Source organism: Phocoena phocoena, chromosome 3 (assembly GCF_963924675.1).
Source record: "Phocoena phocoena chromosome 3, mPhoPho1.1, whole genome shotgun sequence".
NCBI classification, from domain to species: domain Eukaryota; kingdom Metazoa; phylum Chordata; class Mammalia; order Artiodactyla; family Phocoenidae; genus Phocoena; species Phocoena phocoena.
Genome location: NC_089221.1, coordinates 110,436,494 through 110,458,293, shown reverse-complemented (window position 1 = coordinate 110,458,293; position 21,800 = coordinate 110,436,494). Strand labels below are relative to the sequence as shown.

The 21,800-nt window shown below is 48.4% G+C and overlaps 1 protein-coding gene across 3 annotated transcripts in view; it reads right to left on the bottom strand.

Moving 5' to 3' along the window:
- Positions 1-21,515, bottom strand: part of SLC22A4 (solute carrier family 22 member 4) — a 47,276-nt gene extending 25,761 nt beyond the window's left edge. For all 3 annotated transcript variants that reach the window (XM_065873390.1, XM_065873391.1, XM_065873389.1), the window contains exons 1-3: positions 21,123-21,515; positions 5,760-5,863; positions 4,258-4,412 (exon numbers count right to left, since the gene is read on the bottom strand). In XM_065873390.1, the coding sequence (XP_065729462.1) occupies positions 4,258-4,412; positions 5,760-5,863; positions 21,123-21,515 (652 nt within the window). The remainder of the gene's footprint in view (positions 1-4,257; positions 4,413-5,759; positions 5,864-21,122) is intronic.
- Positions 21,516-21,800: the final 285 nt, after the last annotated feature.

The following is a 21,800-nucleotide window of genomic DNA, read 5'->3' as shown; positions in this document are numbered from 1 at the left end:
ATATAGATAAAGGGCCTAGTCAAGTGTCTGGCATGTGGTAGGTACTCAGGAATAATTAATTCTTTCATCCTGCTCAAACAGTTGACATGTGCCAGATGTCAGGGGAATGTTGGAAAGTACAGTGCCTTTGACCAAGAGACCCGGTGGAAGACAGCAGAAGCTCTCTTTGCTCCCCGGAAAATACTCCGAATTCTCATCAAAACAGCAGATATTCCCTTGCTTCCTCTCTCTCCTCTACAAACTTTCACAGATCATTCTAGTTAAAAGTAACCTTTCCTATTTCTGCATATACCCAGAAAATTTATAGGAGCTCCTCCCAACACTCCTAGGCCATGACCCGCGTTCTCTATAACAACTGCAATGGCTGCCTCTGCCGACCAGATGTGAGCCCCTTGACGACAGACAGGAGTGAGTCCTTCCTCCTCCCTGGGTCCCCCCGGTTCTTCCCTCACACAGTTCAGTGCAAACGAGGGCTGCCAGCAAATTTCAGCACCTTTTTAATGTATTTATATCCCACCTCATCCCTTGAAGGTTTTGAGGTAGCTTATAATTTGAATAAAATAAAATAATGGTAACGTTAAAGTAAAATACAAAGAAAGGTGAAAAGCTATGCCTTGGAGAAAAGAACAAAAATATGTAATGGATCACTTTGGCAAACGGTCTGGCAGTTCCTTAAATGGTAAAACATAAAATTCCCACCTGACCCAGCAAGTCCACTCCTAGGTACATACCCAAGAGAACTGAAAACAGATCCACAAAAAACTTGTACTCAAATGTTGATAGCAACATTCTCCAAATTGGTCAGAGAGTGGAAACAACCCAGTTGTCTATCAGCTGATGAAGAGATGAACAAAATGTGGCATCTCCATACAATGGAATACTGAGTCATGCTACCACATGGACCAACCTTGAAAACATTAAGTGAAGGAAGTCAGTCACAAAGGCCACATATTGTATGATTCCATTTATCAGAAACATCCAGAATTGACAAATCCACACAGACAGGAAGTAGATTAGTGGTTGCCAGGGGCTGGGGAGAGAGGAGTGTGGGGGAGTGACTGCTAATGGCAGGTGAGGACAATGTTCTGGAGTTAGGTAGAGTTGATGATCGTACAACTTTGTGAATACACTGATAACCACTGAATTATACACCTTTAAAGAGTTAGCATTATGGTATGCAAACGATATCTCCATTAAAAAACTCTGTGGCTGATAAAGGCTGCATAGTTGATACAGCCTGAGCTTCCGGGTAGCCAAAGTTATAAAGGAAGATGCCATCAGTTATGTACTTATCAAAAGGAAGAATACATTTAGACCTCAAAGGAAGCAGAACTTTAAATAGTTCAGCATGCTGGAACAAATATTGCAGAGGAGGTTGATGTTAGGAGTACTGGGAAAATACTGAATTAATGGATCAGTCAAGACAGGAGACAAAATAAATTCAAGCAGCTGGTTATGAGAGATAAAGGAGGATGCCGCTGGCATTTCACCCAGAGGCTGTGGACAGGTCAAAGGCGTTGTTTCTGGGAAACAGTAGGAGATTGTGAGGGGGAGCTAGACTGTGGGTAGGGCCAGTGTCCTTGGTCCTGAGTGGTCACTTCCTCCTGAACAAGCATCATTCTGGCAGCTCCCTCACTTCCAGGTGTATCCACGTTCTGTTCCTTTAAGTAGCACCGTTCCTTCCTTTCTTTTTCTTGTCTCCTGTGACTCTGGCAGGCTTTATAATTGTTAAAAAGCAGAGCGAGGAGAGGATGCATTTTTGCATTGCTTTCAGAGTGGGAGTAATTCAGCTTCCTGAATTAATGTGAAGAATCCTAAAACGGGAGATTATCATCACAGCCTCTTGCCAACCCTTCCCTAGGGCTAGAGGGCAAAAGGGAAGGCCCAGACAAAACGCAGACCGGATCCAAAGCTTAGGTTTCTTTTAGTTAAATAAAACCCAGAATTTGACTATGCTAGGTCTGGAACACCAGAGAGCGCTGCTGCACTGCCAGAAGTCAGCCTCCGCCGAGTCTGCCCCACCCCACCCTACCCCAGGCGCTGATGAGCGAGTCTGCCTTCTCCAGGGGGCAGGTTGGTTCTCAGCGACACTCTGAAACGTTCAGGCCTGAGAACCCAGTATAAAGAGGCTCATACCGGTGCACAAAAGTCAGCAGTTTCCTGCAGAGCACAGTAGAGTAACACTATAGCCAGGGAGGCTCCCAGAGCACCCTACCACAGCCCTGGACCAGGCTGATGGGGAGCCTGCTATACCCAGCGTCCCACCGATTTCTGGCTTGTACCTCTAGGTTCTGACTGATCTTACAGATCTTACTTTCCCCTTGGCCTTCTCACTCGTCTCATCATGGGGAGCAGGGAGGGAAGTTGGTTGTAGTGTCAAGGTCAGCTGGGCAGGGACTTTCTTGCAGGAGGCCTGGGGTGGGCTCTCCTGGCCGCATCCACTCACACAGGGGAGGCTCCATGGCTCCAGAAACACCCTTTGCCCCTGGAAAGGCAGGTCTCAATGCTGCCATTCCGCAGGACCTGGGGGATGCCGTGCATGGCACAGACGCCACCTGGCTCCTGATCCCAATGACAGGGCTTCTCTGGCTTCACTATGACCTTGTGCCCTTCCATTTCAGGTGACTCTTTAGGTCCTCCTAAAGGGCTCTGCTGGCATCAGGCAGATTCCTCTGTTTAGTCTCTGGTATGTTCTGGCCCAAGCAAAGCTACCCATTGGGCTTTCCAGGTATAGGGCGGTCATCAAAAGGAACAAGGAATCTGCAGGGTTTAAACCATGAGAACAACAGGCTCTGCTGTGTCCAAGAGCTCTGTGTCCTTGGGGCCATCAGGCATCAGGAGGTATTAACTTCTGTCCTGAATTCCTCCAATCTCAAGTTTCCAGTACCACTGGCTGGAAGCTTTCTGGGTCCTCTCCTCAAATGACCCTCTTTAAGAAAATCTTGCTCCCCTCCTTCCCTCTGCAGGGAGGAGAGAGGCCTCATCCTGCTGGGGCCTGCTGAAGAGGGTGCTTCTGCGGGGACCGTGTGGCTTCAGCATACCCTCCCCTTCTCCCTCTTCAGACACTGAGGCTGGGCCTGTGGAGAGGGGCTCTTCACAAATAATTAAAGGAGTAGAATTTGAACAGTTCCATCTTGGCAATGTGACAGGGTGTACACACCCTCAACTAAGAGAACACAGGATCTCAAAAGCCAACGAGTCATCCAGAATCTCATAAGCGACCAGAATCATCTTACTAGATGCAGACTTTTGAGACAAGAAGAATCATTAGACTTACATTAAAGGGGCACTATTGGTAATTACGCTGTGACAATAGGGACAAACTGGGACAGCCAACAAGGAAATATGATCACACTGGAGATTATGGGAATTGGTGTCTATTATCCCAGATGTGCCCCCATCTCCCTTTCTCTCACCTGCTCAGAGGGAGCAGGTGGGCTCAGAGAGCCTGCTGGGGACTCTCACTCCTGCGGATGACCCTTATCACCCTGCCCGGAGCTCACCCTGCTGCCTCCCAGGAAAAGCTGGTAAAGGCCCTGGGGTCCTCCTCACGACCTTTAGCTTGTGAGTCCCCCTCATGCAGCCTGATATTCCAGAAGCAAGGGTGCTGCTAGGAGATAGGACTGCTCTCAGCAGTAAGGCTTGTCCTGCATGCAGCTGATATGCTCTGGGGGTGGACTCTGACTTAGGGGTGAGGCCAGATCTGCCTAATGATGGCTGGCTGGCACTGGACTCCTGTCTGCACGTGCCTCCTCCACCTGTGTACTGGACACACCAACTACCCTGAGTACCTCCATGGGCCATGCCCAGCTGCAGGGAACACCCTTTAGCTCCAGCCCAGGCAGAAACCTCAAGCTTTCATAGCTCAGATCAAAGACACCCCTAGGCTGTCTCTCCCTCAAGATCCCCTCGTCTGTCCCTCTCCCGAGCCCTGTGTTCCTGAAATGTGTCTCAGTTATTACCTGGCTGGTTCTTACCAGCTGCAGCTCTTCTTCATTGTCACATTTCAGGGCCCAGCACGGAGCTGGCTCCCTGTGCGTGCCTGCCTTGCCTGCAACCCATCAAAGCACCTGTGGCTAGAGCCTCCACCACCAGCACATATATCCCCGAGGCTGGTCACATTTTGGAAGCACAGCCTATGAGATGAGGTGCTTCCTTCTGTGCTAAGAGCACTCCCTGTGCCCTCTCCAGTGGCCCCCTCTTCCTAGGCCTCTCAGAGGGTTGCAAGGAGCCCTGTAGGTCAGAAGCCATTCCTACCTAGTATGAAGGCCACCACATAGTTGGAGATCTGGCCCATGCCGACGATGACAAATAACATGGTGAACATCTCCCAGTTGATGGAAAAAATCTGCAGGAAGCTGAAGCCAGTCTGCACAGCCATGGTTGCGAAGAGGATGGTCTTTCTGCCAAACCTGTAGAGTACAGCACAGGACAAGACATGGCCCGTGAAGTTCACAGCAGCACCGTCATAAGGGCATGTGGAAACTCTGAGTCAGGCATTGCTGCAGACTTTGTTTTTCTCAGGGCTGTGACAGGCTTCCTTCCTGTCATACCCTCCCAGGTTCTTCCTTGGTGAGGCCTCAGGCATCCATCTGCCCAGGAGGTAACTTCTGAGATTCTGAGCCTCCTGTATCTCAAAAGCACAGAGCAGCTTATGCAAGGACCATGTGGAAATCTACTCTTTAGAATGAGTCATAGGTAGAAGCTGCCATCATATTTCTGGAATGTGAGTATAGATTGCAGATACATCTAACATCAACAACATGAGAATTCTGTCAATCCAGAACCAAGAGTCCTTCTATGTCAGTAGTTTCCAACCTTGGCTGCGCCCGGAATCAAGAGAGCTTTAAAAAATACCGGTGCCAGCACCTGCCTTCCAACATGCTTATCGTCCGGATGTAGACAATTGGATGCAGTTTGGGTATTGGGACTTGAAAATATTCTCTACTGTGCATCCCAAGTTGGGAACCACTGCTCTATGGAAAGTGTAGCTTCCAGCAACATCCATTAATGACACTATAGTTGGCTTAAGTCTTTTTTTTTTTTTATAAGTCTTAATTTGACTTTCTGATAGTGTCCAATGGCTAGAAGGGAACACAGGTATGAGCAGAACAGTCTCCCACCCCATCTTCCAAACTCAGTTCTCAGTCTGTTGGGTCTGGGGTCCCACTGGGCTTCATGACTGGGGGAGGGACAGCCACTCCTCTGGGAAGCCTTCCCCAAGACTGACGTTGAGCATTCCCACCTCCCTGCTCTGATACACAAGAACATTCAAGGGCCAGTGAGGGCACATCTCCCAGAGCTGCGATGCTGTCTCCTCCTGACTCTGTGCCCCAGGAGGCCCAGAACCAGCCTGGGTCAGCTCTGTGGCCCCAGTGTCCAGCCAGGGGCCTGACCCACAGCGGAGGTGGGTGCACTGTTAGGGAAGGGTACTCCCCAGAGTCTGGCCCTGACTCTGGCTGATGGCTGGTTGTGGATAGATCACAAGGCATCCAAGAGCTAGGGGTGGGGTGGGGAGGCAGTGGGGAGGCAGCAGTGTACATTTTCGAGGGGTTTGGTGATATAAGGGCTCCACTTTTCAATGGGTCCCCGCAAGGGGCTGAGGGCAGAGGACAGAGGAGACATCATGGTTCCTCCTATCACTCACTTGGTGGCCTAAGGGGCCTCCCTTTCTCTGGGTGAAAATACCCTAAATTCAGCCCAACCCCAAGACAGGCAATGAATTGACAATCACCCTTCCTCCCGCCCAGTACCCTTACCTGTCTGACAGCTGCCCAGACACAAAGGAGCCGAGGAGCACGCCTACGAAGAACAGGGAGGTAGTAAGGGGCGTCTTCCAATCATCCTCACACACCAGACTCCACTGCCAGGGAAAATGTGAAGTGTGAGCCCAAATCCTCCAGCCCAGCTCCAAGGGCATAGCATGGCAGCCAGGCAGGCTCTCCTCCCCTGTGCCAGGCTGTCACTTATATGCAAAGGGCATAGGCTTCGCAGCCCTGGGGTTGACTCCTGACGCTACCATTTACTGGGGCAAGTCACTGTCCTGCCTGAGGCTCACCCTCCTCTTCCGAAAGGGAGGGTGATACCTCTGGCCCTGCTTACATCGTGTATTAAGAAGTCAGCTGAGGCACGGCTTTGACTGGCGACCCCTCAGCTGTGAAGCAGTATGAAGCAAAGATGCCATTTCTGCTTCAGAAGGCATCACAGCATGGAGGGAAGGTGTTTGAAATGCCTGCAGGGCAGGGTAGAGGGCATGGTCACATGATCCAGTTGTAAAAGATTCCTCTACTTTGTTGAAAAGTGCACGCGGTCCCCAGGGGCCTGTGATTATATTTTCTGAACAGAATCCTCCAGAGAACCCTGTGCTCCCTAGCCCACTTATACCGTAGACCACACCTAGGGCCTGATCTGGGGCTCCACTGTGCTAGGAGTGGGGTTCCCACCCCTTTCCAGTGCTCCTTATCTCCCCTCTGCAGTGCTCCTTATCTCCCCTCTGCACTCCTCTACCCTCCTTCCCATGCAGCCCTCACAGAAGTGCGGTCCCTCCCATTCCCCAGGGCCCGTGGGCTCTGGTAGCCCTAGCAAGTCCCTGCTTGTGAACCCATAGAATGAGAGTTTGAGGCAGAGTTTCAGTTTCCAGCTCTTAAGTCAATTCAGCAAAATCTCAAGGGGAGGCTGCAGAAAATCCAGTGTGTTCAGTGAGCTTTCATTCATTAAAAAACAAGCAGGTGGTGCCAATAAATATTTTGGGGCTGTGGTCACGGTGTTGCCGTGTGTGGCAAGATGATCCAGACTCTAGGAAAAATCCCCTGCCTCCCACCCAATCCCAGCCCCACCCAGCAGTGGTGCTGCTCCCATGACATTCCCAAAGCAATTTAGATCTTAATCCTCACAACTTCCCTGAAATAGATTTATAAAAGAGTTCACACATTTATATCATGTCCCATCTGCAGCAGAGAGAGGCATTTATAAGGATACATACAAGAGAAATGTGTACAACAAAAAGCTAAGGGAATCTGGGCAAATGAAAATCTCAGGGGAGGAGGGGCTACAAAATAAGCAAGCCAGTGGTAAGACTGACCTCTGGCTGTCCTGCCCAAGGGCCTGTCTGCTTGCCAGGGAAGCCCTGAAATCTGGCTTTGAATATCCCAGCAGCTCAGCTCTCAGGATCATGGTGTGCAAAGTGATAAACTCATTCTGCAAAAGCTCAGTTTTTCTGAGTACTGAGACCTGAGAGAAGCCTCTCCTATATACTTCCTTCCACAAAGGGGCCACTCTGTGTTGTTGAGGATAATGTCTTTGAGAACACCCCCATCCTGGAGACAATAACAAGATTCATAAATCTGCCTCTGCTTGTTCTCACAATGATGGTTACAGGTGGGACGCCCAAACACAGCTCTGCAGAAGAAAAACAATGTGGACCAGAAACTCTGCTCTCTACCCCTCAGGCACAACTGAGGATAAGTCTGAAACCACACCCAGAGTAGTGTTGCTTCAACTGGGGTACCTGAATAGGCTTCAGGGGAAAGGGCACAAACCCTCCAAAACTGTATGGCCAGATTCATGTGCCCTGCGAGGCCACGGGTCAGAAGGGGTAGACAAGACATGTACCTGAATTAATGACCACCCACTTCTAAAACATCACTCACCAAAGTGTCAGAAAAGATCTTGGGATCTGCCCCAACACACAAAGAGGTTAGTGATTGCGGCCCCAGAGCCTCAGGATGTGGAGTATAACCCATTTTGCAGAAGAGTAAACTTAGGCTCTGAGACTGGTGTTTGCCTGAAGTCATAGCAAGTAAATACCAACTCGGGCCTCAGAACTTAACCATGTCCCGCTTTGGACAAGAACTCCAAAGGCCAGACAAAATGAGTTTATTACGCCCTACACTTCTTCAAGGAATGTGACACCAGGACTAGTGGCAGAAGATCTCCCCCACACCACCGCCTTTAGCCTTGGACAGAGCCAAGAAAATCCCAAGTTTGGTAGGGGTGTTAAAGTGTCCATTATCAACAAACACCATTCCATCTGCAGTCAAACAGAAAAGCTCTTCCAAAGATAATGTGCTCTCCTTTGTGTTTTTAAAAATATTTTTCTGTCAGGACATTGCCTTTGGGCAGGATAGATAGCACTTAGAGAACGAAAGGAAAGAGGAAGGCTGTTAGATGTGGAGCCAGGCATTGCATGAGCAAAGGTAGTAAACAGGACTGGCTACCTAATTTGCAGGCCCAGTGCAAACTGAAAATGCAGAACCCCTTGTTCAAAAATGATTAAGAATTTCAAGACGTTGGGACTTCCCTGGTGGTGCAGTGGTTAAGAATCCATCTCCCAGTGCAGGGGACATGGGTTCGAGCCCTGGTCCAGGAAGATCCCACATGCTGCGGAGCAACTAAGTCCGTGTGCCACAGCTACTGAGCCTGTGCTCTAGAGCCCACATGCTGCAACTACTGAAGCCCACGTGCCTAGAGCCCATGCTCCGCAATGAGAGAAGCCACCGCAATGAGAAGCCTGCGCACCGCAACAAAGAGTAGCCCCCGCTCACTGCAACCAGAGAAAGCCCATGCACAGCAACGAAGAACCAACACAGCCAAAAAGAAATAAATAGATTTATAAAAAAAAATTTCAAGACATCAATAGCAGAGCATTAAAACCAAGTGTGGGGTCCTGTGTGACTGCATGGGTTGATGCCCATGAAGCTGGCCCTGATAGTGGGTCAAGCCTAGTCTCTTTGGGGAATGGAGCAAGGAAAGGAGTTCTGTATTGGGTGCTGAGAAGGGTGAGGTGAGGGCCAGCTCCCCATTGCTCTCCTACTGGAGGCCATGAGGCCATGGTTCTAGGTCCCCCTTCCTTCCCTGAAGAGGGGCCCAAGAAGCCCTGTCAACACCATGCAGGGAGATCCTGTTCACAACTGGCAGGGGAAGGCAGCTGGACCTCATGGTTCCTTATGGTTGGTTCCAAGGCTGGGTTCCCTCTTGGGGAATTACTGTACCCAGAGAGTCTTTTCGAAAGCTGCAAGAGACCTGCAAGATCGGCAGATAAAGTTTTCACTGCGGCTTATGGAACTGGGGTCCAATAAATCAGCTGCCAGCCTGTTTTCTCCACGGGGCTATTCTTAAGGAGGCCAGGCCCTGCCTGCCCCAGTCCCTTGGGGTTTCTAGGGGTGTGTCTTGGGGCCTTAATAGTCAGGTCCCAGGGAACTCCCTGTGGTTAACAATGACATGGCAGGACCAGTGGGAGACAGCCTTTTCCTTGATGAGACAGAACTGTCCCGTGGGTCTCTGCACATGTGTGTACACACACGCACACACAAACATACATACATACACACAGTCCGCTCAGAGGCTAATGGCTGATGGCCTGGTGAGGAGCTGCCTGGCATTGCTCTGGAGCTGTGCTTTAAGGTCAAATACCACCATTACTGAAACATAACCCACATTCCCACACACACCATAGACAAAGAGTAGAATGTCCCAAACTGTGCCGGGTTGAGGCACTGGATGTGCTCTCACAGGATTACTGTGTCTGTCTCATCCTCAAGGTCTTAGACCAATGTTCCCTAACAGAGCAGAATAAGTTCCATTTGGCTGGGCCATCTAGCCTTCAGCTCTGCTTTAAAAAACAAAAAACCACGTCACAAGGTAATAGGGGACATGAGGTCACTCCTGGCCTAGAAGAATATGCGTCTCATGCCCTCAACAGTAATAATAATAGGAAGGACAAGTACAGTGTATTGTGTGCTCACTGTGTGCCTTGTATTACTCATGGGATCTCAAAGTTGCCATGTGAAATGGGTATTCTCTTTATCCCCATTTTACAAATGAGTTAATGAAGGCATAGCACAATGAAGTGACTAGCCTGAGTTCTAGTGGATTGGTAAAAGGAATTGCTTAACCATTTATTCAACCATCACTGAGCACATGCTCTGGGCCAGACTGTGTATGGGGCACAAAGCAGACATGGTCACTGCCTCCACAAAGCTCAAGGTCAAGCATACTTTACAGGACAGATCAGGTGTGCACATGTGCATGCATAAGCCCAGCCATCCTGGGTGGGGTGGGCTTTGTTCTGGGCCACTGTGCTCTCTGGCTAGAGAGGAAAAGAGGCACCTCCTGCTCAACCTTCTCCAGGTGGACAGAGTTCTAAAACCTGAACACGTTCATATAATCATTCTAGATAACTAACGCATGTACAGGGCTAGGCACGTGGTAGATGCTTAACAAATTGTCGATTAATGAATGTTGAACAATTAGGAGTAATGGAAAATTAGTTTGGAAATGTGTGGTATCACACACTGTCCTTTTTTTTTTTAATTTACAGTTATTTATTTATTTTTGGCTGCGTTGGGTCTTTGTTGCTGCGCGCGGGCTTTCTCTAGTTGCAGCGAACAGGGGCTACTCTTCGTCGCAGTGTGCGGGCTTCTCATTGCTGTGGCTTCTCTTGTTGCAGAGCACGGGCTCTAGGAGGGTGGGCTTCAGTAGTTGTGGCACGCGGGCTCAGTAGTTGTGGTTCACGGGCTCTAGAGCACAGGTTCAGTAGTTGTGGCACACGGGCTTAGTTGCTCCGTGGCATGTGGGATCTTCCCCGAGCAGGTCTCAAACCCGTGTCCCCTGCATTGGCAGGCAGATTTTTAACCACTGCGTCACCAGGGAAGTCCCTCACACACTGTCCTTTGAAAATCACCCTCAACCTTGAACTCTCCAAGTAACCAAAGTCTAGCAATTTTAGCCTTTACCAAAGCCATAAAGGATCATAAAGATAAGTGTATCCCTGTGACCTGCATAGAACTGAGAACTCTGGAAGGCAGCCTCCTGTTGAGCAGAGAGCACAGGCTCTCTTGGGTTCTACCACTTCCAGCTGTGTGACTTTGGGCCACTCATTCACCTCCATTAGCCTGTTTTCTCATCTTCAAAGAGGTGACAATAATACTCCCTCTTGAGGTTGTTACGAGCATTGGACAGGAGATGTAAGTAGTGTGTCTGACAGTGACACATTACAGGCCTCATTAAATGGTAGTTCCCTTTCTACTAATCTCATGCCTTTGTCCTAACCAAAACCATGACTTATAACAAACAGCATTAATGAATAAGCAAAGCAGGTTATACTTAAACCTGACTAGGCAGAAGAGATTGTTAGAAAACAGAACTTTCTATTCAATGACTAAAAACCAGAAAAGCTTTTACCACAAGGTTTAAAACCCCTTTATAAATGGACTTCAATCTCAGAGACAGCTGTGAATGAAAAACTAGCAATGGTTCATTTAAGAATGGATTTCTATGTGTTCTCTTATAGTTATATTTTTCATTCGGGGGGAAGAAGAGGAAGTAGTAGTTAGTTAATAATAGTATATATATCTACCCACAATTTCTTCTTTATAACTTAGTTGCAGACTTAAAACTGGAAATTTCCTGACCATTGGGGGGGAAAAGCTGGCTACTTAATTCTTTTTGTTTATAAGGTCTTTAGTGAGGTATAATTTACACACCATAAAATTCATTCTCATGTTTACAATTCAGTGGTTTTTACTATATTCACAGAATTGTGCAATCATCAGCACTATCTAATTTTAGAATGGTTTCATCACTCCTGAAAGAAACCCCATGCCCATTAGTAGTCACTTCCCATTCTCTTTCCTCAGCCTGTGGCAATCACTAATATATTTATGAATTTGCCTACTCTGGACATTTGATATAAGTGGAATCATACAATATATAGTCTTTTGTGACTGGTTTCTTTCACTTAGCATAATGTTTTCAAGGTTCATCCATGTTGTTGTACCAAATATCAGTACTTCATTCCTTTCTATGGTTGAATAATATACCATTGTATGGATATACCACCTTTTATTTAGCCATTTATCAGTTGATAGACATTTGGATTGTTTCCACTTTTCGGCTATTATGAATAAAGCTGCTATAAACTTTTGTGTACAACACTTTGCAAGCGTATATGTTCTCATTTCTCTTGGGTATATATGAGGAGTAGAGTCACTGAGTCATATGATAAATCTATGTTCAACCTTTTGAGAAACTTGAAAAATGTTTTCTAAAGTGGCTGCATCATTGTACAATCCCAACAGCAATGAACGAGGGTTTTAATTTTTCCATATTCCTATTAACACTTGTTATTGTGTGTATTTTTTTTAAATTTATTTATTTTTGGCTGGGTTGGGTCTTTGTTGCTGCATGTGGGCTTTCTCTAGTTGCGGTGAGGGGGGCTACTCTTTGTTGCGGTGTGCGGGCTTCTCATTGCGGTGGCTTCGCTTGTTGCGGAGCACCGGCTCTAGGTGTGTGGGCTTCACTAGTTGTGGCTCGCGGGCTCAGTCACTGTGGCTCACAGGCTCTACAGCTCAGGCTCAGTAGTTGTGGCGCACAGGCTTTGTTGCTCCACGACATGTGGGATCTTCCTGGACCAGGGATCGAACCCATGTCCCCTGCATTGGCAAGCAGATCCTTAACCACTGCGCCACCAGGGAAGTCCCTATTGTGTGTCTTTTTAATTTTAACCATCCCAGGGGTGTTAAGATGTATCTCCTTGTGGGTTTTTATTTATTTTTTTAATTTTTTAATTTTTTTGCGGTACGTGGGCCTCTCACTGCTGTGGCCTCTCCCGTCGCGGAGCACAGGCTCCAGACGCGCAGGCTCAGCGGCCACGGCTCACAGGCCCAGCCGCTCCGCGGCATGTGGGATCTTCCTGGACCCACATCTAGTCCAACGAAGTTAGCCTAGGTACCCAACTAACACAATCGGCTATATAGTACTGTACTGTAACAGGTTTATAATACTTTTCACACAAACAATACATAACAAACAAACACACAAAAAATACAGAAAACATTTTAAATCTTACAGTACAGTACCTTGAAAAGTACAGTAGTCCAGTACAACAGCTGGCATACAGGGGCTGGCATGGAGTGAACAGGCAAGAAAAGTTACTGACTGGAGGAGGGAGAGGAGGTGGGAGATGGTAGAGCTGAAGGATCATCAGCAATGAGAGACAGGGCAAGCTGCAGTTTCACTCACGCCTTATGTGATTTCGCATCTTTGAAAGTTCACAACTTGAAGGTTCGTATGTAGGGGACTTACTGTATTTACATCTTATTTAATTTCTTTCAAAGATGCCTTGTAGTTTTCAGAGAATAAGTTGTGCATTAAAAAAAAATTATTCCTGAAGAACTTCCTTTAGTATTTCTTGTAAGGCAACACTGGTAGCAAGAAATTCTCTCAGGTTTGTGTGTGCATGCATGCGTGTGTCTGTGTGTGCGAATGTCTTTATTTCATTTTTAAGAGATAGTTTTGCTAGATACAACATTTTTGGTTGATGTGTCTTTTCTTTCAGCACTTTGAATATGTTATCCCACTGCCTTTTGGCCTCTCTTGTTTCTTATGAGAAGCCAAATATAAATCTTATTGGGGTTTCCTTGTATGTGTCTTATTTTTCTTGCTGTTTTAAAAATTCCCCTTGGTGTTTAACTGTAAATAACTTTACCATGATGTGTCTGTGTGCAAAACTCTTTTTGTTTCTTCTATTTGGAGTTGAGTTGCTGAGCTGTGTAGATTAATGTTTTTCATCAAATTTGGGAAGTTTTCAGCCATTATTTCTTTCACTATTTTTTTTTCTGCTCCTTCCTCTCCTCTCCTTCTAGTGTTCCCATTATGCACATGTTGGTCTGGTTAACAGTGTTTCACATTTCTCTAAGACCCTGTTCATTTTTCTTCATTCCTTTTTTCTGTTTTTTGGGTTACATAATTTATATTGTTCTGTCTTCAAATTTGCTGATTCTTTCTTCTGTCTGTTCAAATCTACTATTAAGGCTCTCTAGTGAATTTTTAACTTTCAGTTACTGTATATTTCAACTCCAGAACTTCTGTTTGATTCTCTTTTTTATAGATTTTATTTATTTATTTATTTTGTGGTACACGGGCCTCTCGCTGTTGTGGCCTCTCCCGCTGTGGAGCACAGGCTCCGGACGCGCAGGCTCAGTGGCCATGGCTCATGGGCCCAGACGCTCCGCGGCACTTGGGATCTTCCCGGACCGGGGCACAAACCCGTGTCCCCTGCATCAGCAGGCAGACTCTCAACCATTGTGCCACCAGGGGAGCCCTATAGCTTTTATTTTTATATCTTAATTGGTATTCTGTATTTGATGGGACATTGTTATCATACCTTCTTTTACTTTTTTTTATTGCTTTTTTAAAAATAAATTTATTTATTTTTGGCTGTGTTGAGTTTTTGTTGCTGTGCACCTGCTTTCTCTAGTTGTGGTGTGTGGGCTTCTCATTTCAGGGGCTTCTGTTGTTGCAGAGCGTGGGCTCTAGGCACGTGGGCTTCAGTAGTTGTGGCTCATGGGCTCTAGAGTGCAGGCTCAGTAGTTGTGGCACATGGGCTTAGTTGCTCCGCAGCATGTGGGATCTTCCCAAATCAGGGCTTGAACCCATGTCCCCTGCATTGGCAGGTGGATTCTTAACCACTGCACCACCACGGAAGCCCCTCTTTTACTTTTTAAAACATGAATTCCTTTAGTTCTTTGAACATATTTATAATGGCTGCTTTGAAGTTTTTGTTAGATCTAACATCTAAGCCCTTTCAGGCAATTTCTATTTCCTGCTTTTTTTTCCCCTGAGTTTGGGTTATATTCTCCTGTTTCTTTGCATGTATTGTAATTTTTGGTTAAAAACTGGACATTTCAGGAAATATATTGTGGAAACTCTGAGCATTGAACAGCCCCCCCAACCCTGGGGGTGCTTGTCTTTGTTTTTGTTTCTTTGTTTATTTGTTTAATGACTTGGCTGGACCCTTAGTGAAGACTATTTCCCCTGCAGTGTGAAGCCTCTGATGTTGCTCCTCAGAGGGCACAGCCTTGGGCATGTACACAGTCACCCTGGGATGACAATGGTTTTAGCAGGGCTCTTTTTGACTGTCTCTTTCCCCAGTTTTTCTATTAAGCTGTTTGCCTCTGCTGAAATCACACCTAGCTGTTAGGCTCCACCAATTACTGGCTCATTCCTTTATTGTTTTCAACAATGCTCTGGGGCACAAATCATTCTATAGTCTAGCTCAATTAAATTCAAGCCCCTTTGAAGGAGTAGTTTTGAGGCAAGTCTTTGAGGTTTGTTCTGACTGCTCTGAGCTGTCTCTTTTTCTGGTTCTCTCTGGTAATCTAGTTGCCCTATAGGTTAGCTTGTTGCTCAAATGGAGCTACCAGTCTCCTCTTAATTGTTTACTACCACAGTCTCCATTGTTTTAAAGAGCACTCTTAGGCTTCAACTTCTGCACATCTTGTTTCAAATGAAGTTATTTCCTGTGGGGACAGCTTCAGAGCTCTCTGTTGTTATGGACTACTCTTCCCCTGGGGAAAATCTCTGAGCCCCTGCTCCAGGACTGGGGGGAAGGGAAAGTACCCTCAGAATGACACCCCCTGCCTTATGAGTTAGAGGCTGGTTGGAGGTGGTAGCATCCCTTTTTTTGGCTTGCCTCTCCTGGCATGGAATCTCCACTCTACAATAAGCTGGGACAAGGGCAACCAGGGCCTCAATATTCTCAGCCCGTGGAACCTGGAGTAGAGGCGCCACTATATTAATATGGGCTGAGTGGAGGATGGGATCCCCAAGTCTCCTGGCTGTACTCACCAGGAATTAGCCTCTGCAACTTGGAGCTCAGGAGATGGAGGGAGGCTAAATCCTAAAATGTTCTCAGTATCTTTTTTTCTTTATATTAGAGGTAAAGAAAAAGCACCCATAGGTGGAGAGGCCTCAGTTCTGTGGTCATCAGAGGTGGAGCCAAAGCAGAAGACCCAGGTAGTTTAAATGGGATGGTGGGAATGGAATGGAGGGGCCTGAGGGAAGAAGGGGCACTCAGGGACCTGGCTCTCCCACTTGCGTCCTGACATTAGATCCAACACAGCTCTACCAGGCTCCACTCTGGAAATGAGAGCAAATAGGATGGGGTCTGTGCCAGCCACGTAGCACCAAGGGGCAACTCTGGAAGGTGCCACTATGAACCTGCCTTCCAGTCCTGCAAACACAGAGCAGGAGCCACCAGCCTTGCGCTGTCCGTGCCAATCGCTAGGGCATGTGAGTCAGCCAAGCCTTTCCCCAGAGCCTCCATTCTCTCTACTTCAAATGAGGATCCCTGCCTTTTTTTTGTTTTTTCTTTTTTTGGACTGTACAGACATGCTTAAAACCATACCAAGGCTTCAGATAACAAGGCAGGCCTGCGTTAGCCTTGAATATAAATCAAATATAGCCTGTCACAAAGAAGAAATAACAGTCCCTTCCGAAGCCTGAGGCACCTGCAGCTCTTCTGACCAGCTCTGCCAAGCCTTGTTTTTGTCAACGCACCACCCTACCTCTTGGACAAAGTGTGAGGGCTCTGCTGCCCACCAGGAGAGATGGACAAAGTCCGTTTGTCCAGAAACTTGGCAGGAGGTTCGGGTGAAGCAGCCTCAAAACAAAGGCACATTCTGAGATCCTGGTGGCGTTTGTCAGAGGAACAGAGCTTAGAGGCAACAGGCAAACTGTTTGGCGTGAGGCAGCTGATAAACAGGGAAGGAAATTCAGGCCAGAGCTAGGGAAAGCCCCTCAGTCTCCTTTATTTGTTTTCTTTCTGAAGCACTGACTGGAAATAAAAGTCTGTTGGTACTGGCTGGAGGCAGAGGTCCCCACTTTATCCCCTTTGGAATCTGCCAGAGGGCAGGTCTGGGTTGTGAACTTGGTTAATATTCAGGCTGTCCCAACAGCCAAGTTGCCAGTCTCACACTAGCCAGCAGTATTCCAGGGCAGCCTGCAGGCCTGATGGAAAGATAACAGCCTAAACTCTTCACCTTTGGCAGAGCCCACCCAGGCCCCAAAAGAGGTACATCTCTATGAGCTGGCACATGGAGTCCCATGTAGTTGTCAGTCAGATGCCAAGCTCGGTCTGTCTCATCGTTCCCGCCTTCGCTGCTCCTAGTGCCCCCCATAAGCACCCTGTTAGTAGAGGATAAGGCTCCCTTGTTCCTATTTCATACCTTTGGGTTGTGGGTGGAGAATCAATGTGTCCTGTTCTGTCTAAGCCCTGACCCCAGGTCCCAAGAAAGACAGCACAAGGCTAGTGCCTCCAGAGGGCCAGGCCCTTTGTTGGACGTTCTATCATGGTGAAGGGCATAGCTGCCTGCAGCTCCACCCATGAGTTCCTAGAGGAAGGAAACTACCTTATACACCTATACACATAGGCAGACGCACCCACACAGTTCCCAACTCAGACACCAGGTTCCCGCCTCCTGGCATTCTCTAAAAGGCATTTCCACAGCAGAACATGCCATCCTTGGGTCCCTGGCTGACCCGTCTTCCCTGTGAAAGGGTCAGGGGGTTGGCTCAGGTAGGCTTCTCTGTCCCAAAGGGTATGCCCATCAGGAGATCCCTTCAGAGGTATAAAGCAGAGACAATCTGAGGGTGGTCCCTCTACCTGTATGGTGCCAGAGAGATGCGGAGAACTTACTCAGGGCCCCTGCGCTTGATCTTGTTGGGGAGCTGAGGCCATTTCTCCCCCTGGCACAGTAGATTCAGACCTGTGTCCTATTCTCTGGGCCCTAGAATTCCACCCTGGGAAAGGGGCTCTGCCTCCAGCAAGTCTCATCACCCATTATACTGGCTGCAACCTGGACCTTCGAACAGCTCCCACAATGCCCATGGTGCGCAGCCAGAGGTGATGAGGTCTTGCCCTTTCCACTCCTCATCCACCCACCTATGATGCCCATTTTGCTGGTGCTATGGGATATAGCATGGCACATGATCTCATCGAATCCTCCCAACAACTTGGATAAGCTGGACATTCTTATGATTCTCATTTTTAACAACTGTAATAAAATTCACACAACATAAAATATACCATCTCAACAATTTTTAAGTGTACAGTTCAGTAGAGTTAAATATATTCACATTATCATGCAACCAATCTCCAGAACTCTTTTCATCTTGCAAAATGAGACTCTATGTCTATTAAATAACTCCCTGTTTCCCTCTCCTCCCAGCCCTTGGCAACTACCATTCTACTTTCTGTTTCTATGAGCTTGACTACTCTTCATATCTCATATAAGTGAAATCATACAGTTTCTGTCTTTTTTTTTTTTTTTTTTTTTTTTTGCGGTACGCGGTCCTCTCACTGTTGTGGCCTCTCCCGTTGCGGAGCACAGGCTCCGGACGCGCAGGCTCAGCGGCCATGGCTCACGGGCCCAGCCGCTCCGCGGCATGTGGGATCTTCCCGGACCAGGGCACGAACCCGTGTCCCCTGCATCAGCAGGCGGACTCTCAACCACTGCGCCACCAGGGAAGCCCCAGTTTCTGTCTTTTTGTGTCTGGCTTATTTCACCTGGCATAATGTTCTCAAGTTTCATTCATGTTGTAGCATTGTGTCAGCATTTCCTTCCTTTTTAAGGCTGAATACTATTCCACTGTATGTATATACCACATTTTATTTATCCATTCATCTGTTGCTGGACATTTGAGTTGCTTTTACCTCTTTGGCTATTGTGAATAATACTGCCACGAACATGGGTATACAAATATTTCAAGATCCTCCTTTCAATTCTTTTGAATATACACCCAGAAGTGATATTGCTGGATCATATGATAATTCTATTTTTAATTTATTGAGTCTGCCACACTGTTTTCTATGGTGGCTGCACCATTTTACATTTTGTGCATGAGGGTTCCAACTTCTCCACATCTTTATTTTTCTGTTTTGTTTGTTTTTAATAGCAGCCAACCTAATGGATGTGAGGTGACATCTCATTGTGGTTTTGATTTACATTTCCTTAATGATTAATGATGTTGAGCATTTTTTCATTTGCTGTGTCCCCTTTTATAGATAAGGAAATTGAGGCATTGATTGAGCAGTGATGCAACCTATTTAAGTCAGCCCAGTGCTTGGGGGTGGGGTCAGAACAGACCCACCTGTCTGACTCCAGAGCTCCTCCTTGTGCCACTACCTTTCTAGGCAGAACCACCTCCCCCCGACTCACTTTCATGCTTCTCCCCTCCTTCCTCCCAACCATTAGTGCTCCTTTGCCTTTTATTTTACTCCCAGCACCCAAAAAGGTAGCAAGGAAGGGAAAGGCTGCTGAAAAAAGCAAATCCCGGTGCATGTGTGTGAGTGTCGGATGATGTGCATCCCCAGAGGTGTCCACAGGCCCTTGTGAGCAGGGTACAACAGGGATAGCTATGGACTTGTAAGCCAGCAGCTACCTACCCCTCACACCCTGAGGTGAACAAAACCAGTAAAGAAGGGGAAAGAGACAGGTCAACCCAGCTGTTAAGGAGGGCTGCAGCCAGTAGGGCCAGCTCCAGCTCATGTGCTGACCACACTTCTAGGAACTAAGGTGGGGTGAGCTGGCCCCTACTTTTGGATCCCTCAGGATCAGGTGTGGGCAGAGGGTGGGTAAGCACTAGGAGCCCCTGCTAGGGGATCAAAGCCAGAGAAGCACGGCCACCTCAGGGCCCAAGGTAGGCATGGAACCAATGCTGGAGGAATCCAGAGGCGCTCCATAGGCTGAGCCCACTTTCTACTGGTCTTATAGACTTAAGAGCCACCACTCCCAGCTGGCCACCCATCTCTTGCCAAGGCAACTCCCACAGCTTCCTCACTGGTCTTCTTGATTTTCATAGCAGCTTGAGACAGTTCTTTCTAATAACACAAATCTGACCATGTTACCCCTTCCTTGGAGCCCTTACTATTTCCTTGCTGTCCTCAGAATATACTCAACTCTTCAACATTCCTACAAGGCTCACTGTGGACAGGCCCCTGTAGGCATTTCTAGCCTCACCTGCCATCTGTTGAACTCCAAGCCACCCTGATCTATGAAATCTCATTCCCAGAATCTTCCATGTTCTTTGCCTGGACAAGTCCTGCTCATATTTCCAGACTCAGTTCAAGTTTATCATCCCTTCTTAAAGGAGTTCCTCACCCTGCTACCCCCACAGAGAAGGCCGTTTTTTTGCCCCAGGTCACACAACAAGCCAGCCAGTATTTGAATTCAGGTTCCAGAACCCTGTTATTAACCAGGTTTGATGTTAGCTCTCTCAAACACAGCCAGTGTTCCCGTTGGTATCTGAGCTTCTAAAGCAGACCCCACACCCCAGATGTGTATAGCCTGGTGTTCAGCACAAGGCCAGACATGGTGTCTAATTATTGCCACATAGTGCTGGGGAAGGGGATAAAAGACTAGCAGAGGCCATGCTCAGGTTTTCACATGGTGCAGAGGATGGGCCAGAAACTGGGAATCCTACCTGCCTGATTAATAGCAGGAAACTAGTCTATGAGGATACCCTCCTCAGAAGGAGATGTGCCCTGACATAGCATCTCCTGGCCCTTACCAGATGCAAAGCAGGAAATGCAGAGGACAAAGTACGTGTGTATTCTGACTGCTGAAACTTAGAAATCCTGCCACCAAACCACTTAGGATGCTAAGGGGCTAATGGCATAAGCCGGAGCCTCTGTCCACCACTGGGCCCTATGCTCAGACAGTCTCTGTGAGTCTGTCCCTTCATGAGTGCCCTGGGGCCAGGGTTATGCCTCCTCTAGTTCCCTGTACTCCACCCGTATCAGGAGGCCTTCTGCTCCTTTTCAGAGAAACTGGAGGCTCAGGACAGGACCCAAGCCTTACCATAGTTGTATGGCAGAGCAGGAGACCCCGTGATGCTTCCAGAAGCCTGTGGCCAGGGAACAGACCATACCTGCCCATGCCCTGTCCAGCAGCAAGACTCTTCTTTGTGTCTACACGTGGCTCAGCAGCAAACCCCACACCCCCTCCTCATGCCTATGACAGGAACTTGACTCAGGCTGTCCATCTGGGGAGCCTGGGGTTGGCAGTATCTAGGCTCTTGGGAAACAACTTCGTCTTCTGTGAAACTGCCAGAGGAAAAGGCAGTTGACAACTGCTTCCCTTCTCCCTTCTTCATCCCCTCCCTACAAGACAAACCGATGGGGAATGAGCCTGAGTCCTGCTCTCTTGGGCTGCACACCTGTGCTGGAAGTATAACCCAGGTGACTTGCTGGCCAGGTTTGATGAGTGGGGGACGCTGACCAAGGCACTGCCAGGGTGTCTCGAGGGGGACTGATGCAGATACCGGGTCGCTCACATACCCACCTCGGTCACGATGGTGGACAGGTAGATGTCCTGGTTGAACTCCCAGCCATCCAGGCAGCCCTCTTGCTCCAGCTGCTCCAGGTCCACGTCGCGCCCCGGCTCCAGCCCGAGAGCCGAGAAGTTGACGATCGTCGCGAGCCGGTAGCGGCGGCACCTGTGAGGCACCTCGCGGCCGTCCTGCAGCTGCAGCGGGAGGCTGTGGTTGCGCCACACGCTGCTCAGGTTCGCTGTGTCCGGCACCCGACAGTGGTGCTCCGGGGTCCCCGCCAGGAACACGACTGACATACCGTTGAAGCCGTTGGGGATGATGCTGGCGCTGAGCAGGAAGAAGATGAGGCGCTGGAAGAGCCCCCACTCGCCCAGGAAGGCAGTCACCTCGTCGTAGTCCTGCATGCTCCCCGCCGCTGCTCTGCAGTTGGCAACGAGGGATGATAAGAGCGTTCCCCGGACAGTGTCGCGCGGTGGAAGGCGTTCCCCGGGGGCGTCAGAACGTTCTCGCGGGCCAGGCCGGCTGAGGGAAAGCGAGGCGCGCGGCCTGCACCGTTCCCAGGAAACGGACTGCGGGCGTTGGAAGGTTCCTGGGAGCTGGACGCAAAGCTGGAAGCCACGGTAGAAACTCGGGACCACACCCCGATCCCGGTTGGGGCGGGGCAGGGCGAGGCAGCGGGCTGGATGGGG